The 14200-nt window shown below is 38.6% G+C and overlaps 1 protein-coding gene across 4 annotated transcripts in view; it reads right to left on the bottom strand.

Annotated features, from left to right (window-relative positions):
- The window catches only part of USP6NL (USP6 N-terminal like), a 157843-nt gene that overhangs the window by 55357 nt on the left and 88286 nt on the right, over positions 1-14200 (bottom strand). For all 4 annotated transcript variants that reach the window (XM_032881607.1, XM_032881608.1, XM_032881604.1 and 1 more), the window contains 3 exons: positions 13412-13479; positions 11310-11392; positions 2014-2053 (listed from right to left, as the gene is read on the bottom strand). In XM_032881607.1, coding sequence (XP_032737498.1) covers positions 2014-2053; positions 11310-11392; positions 13412-13479 — 191 coding nt within the window. The remainder of the gene's footprint in view (positions 1-2013; positions 2054-11309; positions 11393-13411; positions 13480-14200) is intronic.

Genomic DNA, 14200 nt, shown 5'->3' with positions numbered 1-14200 from the left:
GTACTGGGGTGTCGTTTACAGGAGAAGTAAGAAATTTTACTCTGCCGGGAACATCAAGCAGAAAGAGAAAGACCTCGGGAGAGGGGAGAAGAACAGCGCAAGTGACATCATCGAACAAGTCTAATCACTCCCAGTGACAAGAGCCTCTACGCAGAGGAAGACAGGCAGGTAGGTGTGGCTGTGGAACTCTGTGGAAGCTCTCTGATTGCCTCTATTTTCTTATAAGACACAAGTAGAAGACGAGCTGAGAGGACAAAGGAAGTACTGGAAGTTTGAGGAGGAAAGAGAATGGTCCAGTAGCTGAAATGGAGCAAAACCTGACTAGGAATAGCATGCTTTCCTAATGCAAGTTGGCCGGAATCAGGGCTGGACTTTAGTCCGGGGGAAGCAATAGAGACGAAGGAGTAAAGGTTCGTGGGAGTGATTACACAGACCTACAGCAGAAGTTCAGCTGGAGAAAGAGGGAATGAAGACATGAGCTTGGTGAGGGATAACATAACAGTGGTCGTATCAGTGAGGTTCAAGGATAAGTGAAGTCAGGACATGGACAAGAGAGAAAACGGTCACAGAGTGGGGAGAGATCCTCAGATTCCCATTTCAAACGGGACTGATACTGGCCACCAAGAATCTCCCGCCCAGTGTCTCACTTGACCTTCCTCTAGTCATCGGATGACAGTGAGTGGCTCCACGGCAGAAACTACCTCTTCTTTGGCCCCAGTATTCTAGGCGGCACCTAGTCCACTGCTTGATGCGCAGCTGCTACTCGATGTACCTACTGTAAGAAACTCATCTGCCAGAACATCAAGGTTGTGATACGGGGAGAAGACGAGGCAGACACAAGAGAATTCATCCACAGGAAGTACCTGTTAAGGATCTTTATATATTTCAAAGGACAATTCTGTCTGCATCTTAAAGGTACGCTTCATTTTCTTATTTTCAGAAATTTTTGACTTCAGAAAGATTTTTCTAAAGTGTTTTTCGAATTCTCATTCTAATTCTTTACCTCCATTATCTGAAACTCAGCCTGTTTCCCCAATCAAATATAAGCAAACCAAAGATAATCCCAATCAGTAGCCTGCCTTTCACTCTGTAATTCATTTTTTAGTACAGAAAAAAAAAAAAAGAAAGAAAGAGAGAGAGAGAGAGAGAGAGAAAGGGAAGGAGATTCTGACCAACCTTAAAATAATCCCTAGTTCTCATGCACACACAGCTATGGGACAAGCTCCTTGGCCAAGTATAATGAACACAGGGGGAACACTGAGTTTAAAAAAAAAAAGTGGGGCGCCTGGGTGGCTCAGTGAGTTAAAGCCTCTGCCTTCGGCTCAGGTCATGGTCCCAGGGTCCTGGGATCAAGCCCCACATCGGGCTCTCTGCTCAGCAGGGAGCCTGCTTCCACCTCTCTCTCTCTGCATGCCTCTCTGCCTGTCAAAATAAATAAACAAAATCTTAAAAAAAAAAAAAAAGTGACAAGTTTACTATACATAAGATTTTTTAAAGTCCTTAAGCTAATGGACTTATCTGACTAAAGCAAACTTCTGTTGTTTATAGGAAATTTGGTTACAAGCTCATGGAATAGCTCTATTACAAAAAGTTGCAGGTCTAGAATCCTGCTTTACTAGCTACAGAGCACATGAGAATCACTTGCAAAGCTTTCCGCAAATGACCTACCTGGGCTCCTGCCCAGAGAGTCTGACCTAACAGACGGAGGAGGGTCCCCAAGCACCTGCGCTCTTCGAAGGCTCTACATTCGAAGCACTCCTAGACTGAGACTGTCTAGCAAACAAGTCTCTGAGAACTGCTACCTTTCTTTCTTTCAAGTATCTATCAGAAATTCCAAAAAATCTCCTAAAATTGATTCACTGTTAATTACTTTCTTAGTGATACACTCTGGGTCAAATTTAAATGGCCACACCATTTACATAACATGGCACTCAAAGTCACAAAGGTGGAGATTTTAATCCTCTGATAACATAATTCACCAGTGATGATAAAAACATGCAGAGCTGGACTCACGCGTTCCACAGCTGCGTTGTGATTCGGGAGCTCCTCCTCACTGCAAAGGAAGAACAGTAGATGTGAAACAGTTAAAATCATAGCGAACTTTTTAAATATTATATACGTATAGATATAGATGATATACATGACCGTCATCACAAGAATGGATCACACTACATAAGCTTCCATGCTACCAAATTCAATATAAAACAATTAGTGACCCTGAACCCACAAGGTCCCCTATCCCCCAATCTCTAGATATACACTGTCCAAGATAGTCTTCTCCAGCCACATGTGGCTATTTAATCTTAAATGTTAAGTTCAAATTAAATAAAAATAACAATTCAGTTTTTCAGTCTCACCCCAGCCACAGTTCAAGTGCAAGACAGTTATGCAGATAGAGGCTATCGTTTTGAACACTGTGTATATAGAAAGAATATTCCCACCACGGCAGGAAAAGTCCTACTGGACAACACTCCTACAGACCAGGAGTCAGCAACCTTCTTCTGGGAAGGTAAATATTTAAACAGTAAATACAATGGGCTTTGCACACCGTATAGTCTTTGTCATTAACTATTCAACTGTAACTTACGTTGTATTGCACAGACAGGTAATAGTATACTAAGTGTGGTTTTATTCTCGCCAAACATTTTCAAAAACAGGTGGTGAGCTGACTGTGATGTGGTCATAGTTTGCCAACCTCTACTTGACAACATCACCTCCACTCCGTGGCTCAAACTATGGCCTATAACAACTGATTGCTTTTCACAAAATGATAAAAGGATCGGGGCACCTGCGTGGCTCAGTCAGTTAAGTGTCTGCCTCCGGCTCGGGTCATGATCCCAGCGTCCCCACATTGGGCTCTCTGCTCAAGGGGGAGAGTCTGCTTCTCCCTCTCTTCCCCACTCCTGCTCTCTCTGTGTCTCAAATAAATTAAAAATCTTAAATAAATAAATAAATAAATATTTTTGAACGGTGTAAGAAAATAAAACAGCCTCCAACAGATTAATGAATGAAAAAGGAAAATCTAATTCTATACATCAGGAAAGCTACATTTGTCAAAACTCCAATGGGGATGAGATTTTTAAATATGCAACAAAAGATCAAATTCATTTCCTGATACAGTAATACTGTGATATCAGCTCTAACCTGAAACATCTTGAGCCTCTTATATTAACAGAAAAACAATGCACTATCTGTAACAAAGTTCTGAGCGTTGAACTGTGACCTCAGTAATATTGATGGTTGGGCAATGATACAGACTCTCCTCGTAGTTTCTCTTAAACCACATAATACCACGCACATTAGTATTCAAGAATCCAGTATGTTCGAAGGCACTCTTCTGCTACTCTGAAGAGTCCTCAGGTGAACCACAAACCAACCTACAGCAATGGAACCGACAGAAAGTCCAACAGCCAAAGGAGATCTTTGAGAGATAGTCCAAACCCTTCACTTCAGAGATAAGAAGCTAACATTTCACTTACTTACAGTCATTTAGCCTAATACAGAGATGCGCAATCCTATCGCTCTAGCCCTGTGGGTTCAAACAAAGATGAACAAGATTCTTCGGTTTGTGGAGCGGTATATGGAGAAAAGGCTAAGAAACCAATTCTCAAAAAGAAAATAAATTTTGAGGATTTAATATAAAATTTTTTTTTTTATGTAAAATGTCCACTCTCACCTTACTGAAGGTGACACCTGGGTTTCTTTTTTTTTTTTAATTTTCATTATACTCATAGTCTACATTTCCCTGCTCATCAATCTGTACTCCTGATTACTAGAGCCAACGATGTATGAATGGTACAGGATGTAACTTCTAATTTAAAAGTACATCTATCCCTTCTTCACTTACTGGCAGAAAAAGGGCTTATCGGCACAGCTGGAATTTGTTTCTTAGGTGAACAGGGTCAGCAGGGACATCATGAACAACTAGGAACATCTGATACCCTTTGCGCACACTGAGACCGGTATTTCTGGCGTGAGCAGGCTGCCCTGGGCAAGAGCAGCTTCTTGTGCAGCTGATTTGAGCAGCTCCTGGTAACTGTTTGTTTGAACTTTCCCAACTGCAAATGAAGCGCTGACCCTGGCGGCTGACTGCACGACTAGCTCTTTGAAGGCGCTGGGTACAGCTCTTTGGTGTCCTCCTACTGACCCGACGAGACTAAAAGACCTCACTGTGCCTGTTCCCAGCACTGAATCACAACCAACTTCTGCACTCGTCTGTGGAGTGGGGCTGATCATCTATCTGCTCAGGCCACATGGCCTGTGGTGCTCACGGTCTACAGACGTGAATTTCACCTGCGAAATTCAACATGAGACAGCACTGCTCTCAGCATCCCGCCCCACCTTAACATCAAGCCATACTCCTGAAAGCCCTGGGAGAGAGATGCAGGACCAAACGCACAACTGAAGTCAGCCAGAGGCGACATCCAGAAGTAGACAGACTGGGTGTTGGATTTCTCTCCATCTTGATATATTACGTGATTTCCTTTTGCCTGTCATAACCCCCACCCCAGGACCTGCTTGCCTGCGCAGGAACATCATCATATCCCCAGACAGTTACTGAACTCCTACTAACCAAACCTTTTTTCATATGCCATTTTTTAAATTTATTTTTTAAATTTTTGATTGAGATATAATTGACATATAACATTGTATGAGTTTTAGATGTACAACACAATGATTTTTATATATGTATGTATATATATATCACAAAATGATTATTATTTTAAGTTTAGTTAGCATCTATTTCCACACACAGCTACACGTTTTGGGTTTTCCCTTGAGATAAAAACTTTTAAGATCTACTCCCTTAGCAACTGTGGAATATACAACACAGTATTATTAACTATAGCTGCCACACTGTACACTCCATTTCCAGGACTTATTTACCTTATTACTAGAAACTTGTACCTTTTGACCACTTTATCCCATTTTGCCTACCTCCCAGCACCACCACCACTCCCCATCCCATCTCTGGCAACCAGCAACCCGTTCTCTGTATCAATGAGTTCATTTTTTTTGTTTGGTTGCTTTAGATTCCACATGTAAGTGATAACATACAGTATTTGTCTTTCTCTGATTTATTTCTCTTAGCATAATGTCCTCAAGGTCCATCCATGTTGTCAAAACGGTAAAATTTCAGAGGCTGAATAATATGCCTCTGTGCGTGTGAGTGTCTGTGTGTGTGTGTGTGTACACACATTTTCCTTATCCATTTATCCATCAACAGACAACTTAGGTTATTTCCATGTTTTGGCTACTATAAACAATGAAGCAATTAACAGCAGGGGGCGGGGTACAAAAATCTTTTTGAGATAGTAATTTCCCTTTGGATAAATACCCAGAAGTAGAATAGCTGGATCATAAGTAGTTCTATTTTGAAGGAGGGGGTGAAGATTTTATTTATTTGTGAGAGAGCACAAGAAGGGGGATCAGCAGGCAGAGGGAAAGCAGGCTCCCCACTGAGCAGAGAGCCCAATGCCAGACTCAATCCCAGGACCCTGGGATCATGACCTGAGCCAAAGGCAGATGCTTAACTGACTGAGCCACCCAGGCTTCCCTAAGTAGTTCTAGTTTTAATTTTTTAAGAAACTTCCAAACTGTCTTGTTTCATAGTAACTGCACCATTTTCACTCCTACAGGCAGTGCACGGGGGCTCCCTTTTCTCCACATCCTTGCCAAAAGCTGTTATTTCTTATCTTTTTGATTATAGCTATTCTAACAGGTATGAGGTGGTATCTCACTGTGATTTTCATTTGGGTTTCCCGATAATAGGGGATGGTAAGCGTATCTTCATGTGTCTGGCAGTCATTTGTATGTCTTCTTTGGGAAAATGTCTATTCAGGTTCTTTACCCATTATTTAATCGGATTTTTTTTTGCTTATTTGCATGAATTCTTTATATATTTCGGATATTAATCTCTTTTCAGATACCTAATTTGAAAATACTTTCTCTCATTTGGTAGGCTGCCCTTTTTATATGCTGTACAGAAGCTTTTTGGTTTGATGTAGTTCCACTTGTTTATTTTTGCTTTTGTTGTCTCTGTTCTTGGTATCAGATCCAAAAAATCAGAGCCAAGACCAAAGTCAAGGTGCTTACAGCCTATGTTTTCTTCTAGGAGTTTTATGGTTTTTGGTCTTACGTTTAAGCCTTTAATCCACTCGCTCTTCTGCATATAGCTGCCCAGTTTTCCTACCACCACTTAATGAAGAGTGATCTTTGTGATCCCCATTGTATATTCTTGGCTGCTTTGTTGAAAATTAACTGACCATAAATGCATAGGTTTATTTCTGGACTCTCAATAATGTTCCATCAATCTATGTCTCTATTTTTACACCAATACCATAATGCTTTGACTACTCAAGATCTGTAACGGAGTTTGAAATCATGAAGCATGATGCCTCCAGCTTTGTTCTTTTTTCTCAAGACTGCTTTAGCTATTTTGGTCTTGTGTGGTTCCATACAATTTTAAGACTGTACACACTGTATTTCTGTGAAACAGGTCATTGGCATTTTGCAGGTATTATACTGAATCTGTATATAGCATTGGGTAGTATGGACATTTTAAGAAAACGATTCTTCCAATCCATGAGTATGGAACTTCTTTCCATTTATTTGTATCATCTTACATTTCTTTCATCAATGTCTTAGAGTTTTCATAGTATGTCTTTTTCTCCTTGGTTAAATTGATTCCTAGCTATTTTATTCTCTTTGATGCAGTTATAAACAGAATTATTTTCTTCATTTCTTTTTGATAGTTTTTATGATGTATACAAATGCAACTCATTTTTATATATTGATTTTGTATGCCACAACCTTACTGAATTCATTTATCAGTTCTAACAATTTTCTGGTAGAGTCTTTACGGTTTTCTATATATAAAATCATTTCATTTGCAAATAGAGACAGTTTTACTCCTTCTGTTTCAATCTGGATTTTTATTTCTTTTTCTTGCCTAACTGTTCTGGCTAGAACTTCCAGCACTATGTGAATAAAAGTGGGAAGAGTGGGCATCTTTGTCCTGTTCCTGATCTTGGAGGAAAAGCTTCCGCTTCTTACCACTGGGTATGATGTTAGCTGTGGGTGTAGCTTATGTGGCCTTATTCCTTAGGAGGTCCATTCCCTCCACAATCAATAGATGCTGAATTGTGAAAACAGTCTTGAGACTGCTTTGACGGATGAAAGAGCAACAAGGTGGTCCAAGTTTTCCCATATGGATTTTCTTGCATTATTGCTCCATATCTAAAACCTTTTATACAAAATCTGCTGTGTGCACAACACTGAATGCCACAGAATTTTCCCTCCTCAAACTTCTGTGATGGCGTGCATTAATCTTCACAGCCTTAAGGGGAAAGCAGAGGACTGCTGCCTTCCCAAAAGCTACACACGATGTCTAAAATATGCATGTAAAGCGCGGCACCGACCTCAAACACAGCGGCCGGCAGGCTGCAGGAGGCACTAACCGCCGCTGAGTGAACATATGAAAAAGAGAGGGTGAACGCTTGCCGGCACGCATATGTGCACCTTCCCCTTGCCACGTAAGTACTCTCCAAGCAGACGAAGGAAAGACCGAAGTCTGGATGAGTGCAGAGTATTACTTTAGGTCAGCAAACTACAGCCCCATGGGTCAAATCTGGCCCACAGCCTGCATTTGGAAATAAAGTTTCGATGAACACTGCCACGCTCGTTCATGGATGGTCTGTGGTTGTCGACATGCGACACCAGTAGAGCTGAGTCATTAAGTTTGAATCACAAAGATCACAAGGTCCACAAAGCCAAAAATATTTCGCATCCCATTCTTTAAAGAAAATGTTTGCCTAACCCCACTTTAAAAAACAAAGGTTTGTCCTCTGAAGGAAAGAGGTCCAGAGAAGTTGCTAAAAGAAAATGCCAAGCGGAGAGCAAGCAGCCATGCCTCATGGAAACACATGAAGTAAAAACAACAACATGGTCATCCCTGGAAAGAGAGGGGCCTTAACTCAATCTGTTTGCATCTGCTTTAAACTTAAAAGAATTATTAACTAGAGTACATGTGCCTGTTATTTTTCAATACCTCAGGTGGCATATTTCTGTAAGACAAACTTTCAGTGGGAAACTAAAACTTAATTTGTTAAAATCAGTAAACTGAATATGTTGACTAAATTTTGTTTCTGCAGTTAAGTATGTCTAAGTTAAGATTTACTCTAATCACAAGGATTGGACAAGTAGAAAGAGTTTTGCAAGCTCTTGTCATCAAAACAGAGGTTCTTCAAAAACAAAAACACCTTTATTTTGGCTTTCAAATATTTATGTAGTCATAGTAAATTACAAACAATCTGCTAATTTTTGTAAATATACATGTTTTGATTAGTTGAAAATCTGAAGCTTGATATTAATTTTATCTTTATTTTTGATACAATTTCCTTTTAATTCTATTAATAACTTCTGACCTAAAAGCTCTATCATTATCCAAATTCCAAGCATTCCAAGCTGAACAGACTAGCAGTGACTATTTTTTATAACAATGCTGAAAGTTCAAATTTCGAAATTTCTCTAACTCTTATATGTGCTTGGTTTCTCCATTCTCCAGATGTAACTCTGTCACAGGCATCCAGACCAGGGATAACTCCCCATTTCTGAATCCTAAACAAAGACCTTCCTGTTGCAGCATCAAGCCAAGCTGGTTTGGCAACAATTTTTATATTTATTGTGAAATCTCCTAAAAAGCCAAGTTAGGCCTACACTGCAGTTGTTAGTACTGTCACGTATCATAACAAGCAATTTAAGTTACTAAAACTATAATCAGATATGAAGTCAGTAGACTTCGGAGAAGATCACAAAGTTACTTTTGGCCACTGTATTCTATTGACAGTGACACTTAAAACCCAATTTCACTGCAGAACCAATGAAAAATTGCACACAACTGAAAGAGCAGAAAGAAATGCTCTTTGATCAAGGTGTGATAGAAAGCAGTATCTAAATGGCTAGGCCAAGTTTATTTACTTATTCAACAATGCAAAAAAACTTTAGGCTACAGTGGCAAGCAATGGAAGGCACCAGCAGCAACCTCTCGAGGAAAGTGTTTTACTTATATTAGGCATTGTAACAAAAATCAATTAGTTTGGTGAAATTTAACAAAGCCTAACATTATATTAAAATCCATTTCTCTGCTTCATTATTTTCATTTGTGCTGGATGCTGCAGGACTGCACCATGGTATAAATTTAAAAATTAGTGTGATCGTATGAGAACTGGTACCAACTGGTTTCATTTTCAAAGAAGTGGTGAGCTTAGCTATCTGACTTTACCTTCATACAAGTGACTGCCTTCAAATTTCTTTCTAGGCGTGTCAAAGCACTTCTGTGTTTCTCTTATTTAAAATACAGGACAGCAGTAACAGGCAGTATACTGCAGAAGTTCAAAACACAGGCCCTGCTGTAAGACTGCCAAGGTCTGCATCCCACATCTAACACGGTCAACACAACTTGGGCCAGGTGGCTGACCTCTTTCTGCTTCAGTTTCATCTGAAAAAAAGATAAAAAGAGTACCTATCCCATAGAGTTTTTGAGAGAAATAAATGAGCTACCTGTGTAAAGGGCTTAGAACGGTGCCTGACACAGTAAGTGCTCAATAAATACTACCTAATATTATTAAGATAAATAATGGACTGACCAAACATGTTTCAAGCAATGAGCAAAAGAGATTTTTAGGTAATTACTAGATCCTTTTGGAATACACAGGTTTTTCACATGTAGTTTGTATTATATTAGACCATTTTATGGTATAAACATCTCTTTTGGTGGTTCGCTCCCAATATACAGTCACTTGAGAAGGTCAAAATCAGGTAAGTTATAGTGCACCCTCTGACTCAAAATCTGGGACAGAGCCCAGAAATTTAAGAAAAATTTCTCAGATGACTCTAGTGTGCAGACAAGTTTGGGACCCACTGATCCTGACAGGGCTAAAAGCTCAAACTGTCCTTTAAAACTCCATCCCATACCTCACATCTGCACACTAACCCACACAAATATGTAACCATTTCCTGCCACATTTGTGGTCAAGCTTGATTTATTTAAAAAAAAAAAAAGTGGAAGTGGGGGTTTAATTTAAGAATAGTGTTTCATCATAGTTAAATACTGCTCTGCTCATCTGTTATGTTCAAAGTCTTCTAATTTTAACTACTCAAGGGAACACTCTGGTTATGTCAATAAGTATAATAATAATACCTTATATTTGTCCAGACCTTTATATGGCGTTACTTATATGGCATTCTATCATTTTATTTCTTCAAAGATCCCACCATGTTCTAAAGTATGCAGAGCAGTGGTGATTCCATTTTACAAACGAGGCGTGAAAGTGTTAACTGCAACAAGCGAAGGCACTAGAAGGGCACACATTCTCTAACTCCCAGAACTGTTTCTCTTCACTTTGTTCACTTGCTCTATCCAAAGAAAAACAAGATACCGAAAAATACTTTCCAAATGCAAGAAAACTCAACAGGAGAAAACAAAGTCTGAGTACTACAAGTTACTGCTATGAACTATCCAAAAAATTGTATTTTTTCCTTCAAAATGTAATCATATATCCTAACATTAAAAAAAAAACTCTAGCTTTTTCCTATTTATAATTAATGAGACTGGAAAAGAATAAATTTGAATGAGAAATTACTCACTACATTGGATGGAAGCAAGCAAACTATAGAATTGAAGTCAAGATCTAGACTGTAGGGATCTGCCCAAACACCACTGGAACCAGAACACAGGCAGAATTCACATCATTAGCGGGATGTTCTCAAGAGTCAAAATCACATTAGCCCCTTTACAGTAGTCCAGACCTCTCTCAACCCTTTATATAACATACTCAGGATAAATGGAATTAATTATGAGAAGCAATAACACAAAAACATTTATAACTATGGGAAAGATCAACAGCATTTCCTTTCATAGCTAATTTTTAGGCTGCGTAACACTGAAGTTCTAACTGCTAATTATTTTTAAAATGCATTTACATAAAATGAAATGTCTTGCAATTATTTTTGAAATGCAAATTATCATTCATTTCCATTTAATTCTGCTAAATTATTAATACACTCACTTATTACACTTTATGTCCTTACTAAAACACAACAAGTATTAAAGACTGCATTCTTAACAATATAATTCAATGTTAATCATAGAGGTTAACAATGCCAGGAATGTAATAACAAAAGCACATGCAGGACTACTCCTGGAACCTTATTCACAGCCGTGCGATTAAAAATGAAGAAAATCAATATAACAGGTCACCATAGAAACATTATAATAAAAAAGTTAGCTTTCAATCGATGCAACTTACTGTAAAAAGCCAAATCTATCCGTGACTTTGTAAACAAGGTAATCGGCGTCCTCCCAAGGTTCAATCTCTGCACCTTCTCGTCCCTGTAATTGGGGACAAAGAAGGGTATTATTGGGAATTTATAAAACTGAACAATACTTAAAAGAAAAAGTCCACAAAACAGGACCTTTTTTATGAATTAATAATAAGAAATAGAAATAAGGCACTATCAGCCTAAATTAACTTAAAAAAAAAAAACAAAAACTACTTTTGGCAATTAAATCACTATTCCCCAGTGACAAGCTTCAGAAGATCCTGTGTGCCAGCAACCGCTGACATGCAGCTAAGCCCTGATCGGACTTGGGTTTATGTGAGAAGTCAACTGGGAAAGACAGAGCAATGAAGGGTAAGAAAGCCACTCTGACTAAAACGTGTGTAGTAGAAAAAAACTATTTCTTACTTCTCATCCAAACTTCCCAGAAGAGTAAGCTATCCACCTTGTCTCTCTACTTCTTTACTTCACAGCTACATCAGCCTTGACATTACTCTTGCCAACATCAAAAATTATCTGCCATTGTTCAATCCAGTGGATGCTGCTCAGTTCCTATCTAGTAGATTCCATTCAGTGCATGTGTCCATGTTGCTCGCCCCCATTCCTCAAACTTCATCACACCAGCCTCTCTTGGCTCTCCTCATACCATCTAACTCTTCTTTTCATGGGTCTTCATGGGTCACCCTTAACCGTCAGTGTGTCCACAGTTCTGCCCTCAGCCCATTGCTCTTCTGGTTCTACTTTTGAAGCCATTAATTAGCATGGATTAGAGAAGGAACATCAAATGTCTACACTGGTCCATCAAATTTCAGACTCAATACCCAACTGTCTTGTGGACCCCTCCATGTGCACATATTTTATCAATGACTGCACAATGGCTAGCCATTGTGATTTAACTGCATGGGGGAAAAAACATCAAACATGAATGAATGATAGTCCTATTGGTTTTAAATTAGTTAAGCAGTTAAATAAATTAATTGGGTTTTTCACAGACTCCACTAAAACCTATTCACAATAATGGGAAATTGTGTCTGATGCTCCAAACAACCAATTCAAAAACAAACTCTAGGAACGTAACTATTAAGTAGAGCAGTGCCTGTCTGTATGCCTCTCCAGGAGAAGGGCAGTCCAGATGGCTTTCTGTAATTTCATGTTCCTGTTACTCTCCCAAATAATCAAAAATAACAGATATGTAATTACATGCAACTGAGATAAATATAAAACATGACATTTATAAATCACTGCCTCCAACCCATTATAGACCTCAAGGGGTAAAGTAATAATAAGAAGACATGTAAATTGTCAACAACTGTGATATTCTAGGGCACCAAAAACCAGATTCCATAACTAACTTAGAGATAAAATGCTAATGGAGAGTATATATAATGTATAAGTTCAAATTTTCAGATGTGTGTTAAAATTTTAAGAGCATATATAAATTATAAATAAAATGGGTATTTAATTCTATATGGTGCTATGGCCAAAAATTTACTGAATACCTAGCATGTGCTAGGAACTATTCCAGATATTTAGGATATAAGAGTAAGTCAAACAAAAGAAATCCTTACCCTCAGAGTGTACATTCTAGGAGTGAGAGCAGACAACAAACAAAATAAGTGTAATATGAAGTATGCTGATATAGTAAGTGCTATAGTGAGAAATAAAGAAGAGAACAGAGATCCAGAGAGCTGACGAGTTATTAAACAGTGTGGTCAGAGAAGATCTCACTAAGATAGCAGCATCTGGGTAAAGATCTGAAAAAGGTGAGGCAATGAGCCATGAGAATATCCAGGATAAAGTGTTCTAGGCAGAAGAAACAGCCAGTGCAAAGGCCCAGAGGCAGGAGCAAGCCTGGTGTGTTGGAAGAACCGCAGAGACCGGAGTGGCCACAGCACAGGGAAAGTGGGAGAGAAAATCTGGAGATGAAGTGAGAGAAAGAAAGATGACTTCAACTGCCACATGAAGTAAACAAACTGCTTCTGAATTTAAGCTCTCCAAACACGAAATCCATTTCTATTTATATGTCTTTTCCTAATAAATGCTTACTCAAAGAGTAAATATGAATACTTACTCTGTCATATTTAGCAACTATTTCAGCTCGCTCCTGGGCAAGTTTGAGTGCTACATCCTGGTCCGAATCTGTGAAGATCAAATTTAGATGATCCGTTATTTAAAGAACCAAAAGTTAATTATTATAAAAACTAAGACAAAAGAGAAATAAAACAATAAATTGGTATTGCCTAAAATGACAAACTAGCAAAATCAAATAAACTTAAAAGGCTGAGTTAAGTATCTGTAACTACAACTATGAAATATCGACGCATCTGCCATTTCAATAGTACAGATATTTTAAAAAAGCAAATTTGTTAACATAGCTTTAACTTAGGGGAGATGATAAATTTTATCCCTTAAGAATCAATGTTGGATCTAATTTCAAAGAAATAAGTATTAAAGTAGAAACAAACGGAAAGCTCTAAGTTTTCAGATGAAATCCATTTGGGTATATGATGAGAACATTCAAGAAGGCTTTTACAAACTGAGGTAATTTGTCCACAGAACAAACCAGCATACTATATACTTCAGGAGTTTAAAAAAAATTATTTCTCCTACATGATGAAAATAATTACTTCTTCATTTGGCCTCTGAGGTCCCCCTCATCAGCTGTCCCAAGTACTATGATAATCTCCAATCTTTCCGCACAGACATACCTTCTGTCTTACTACCACCCTGTATCTTTGTGAGAAACACAAACCTGACAACAGCAGTGGAGATCATAACATGAAATAGTATGCATATGATTACATCCCAAGTACCATAAGGAAAAACAAAAGACCAATAATAACAGGCTATATCAAAGGCA

This window comes from Lontra canadensis, unplaced genomic scaffold (genome assembly GCF_010015895.1).
Source record: "Lontra canadensis isolate GAN:19392208 unplaced genomic scaffold, GSC_riverotter_1.0 scaffold76, whole genome shotgun sequence".
Taxonomy (NCBI): Eukaryota; Metazoa; Chordata; class Mammalia; order Carnivora; family Mustelidae; genus Lontra; species Lontra canadensis.
The sequence above is the reverse complement of the archived record's forward strand: the minus strand, read 5'-3'. Positions and strand labels throughout refer to the sequence as shown.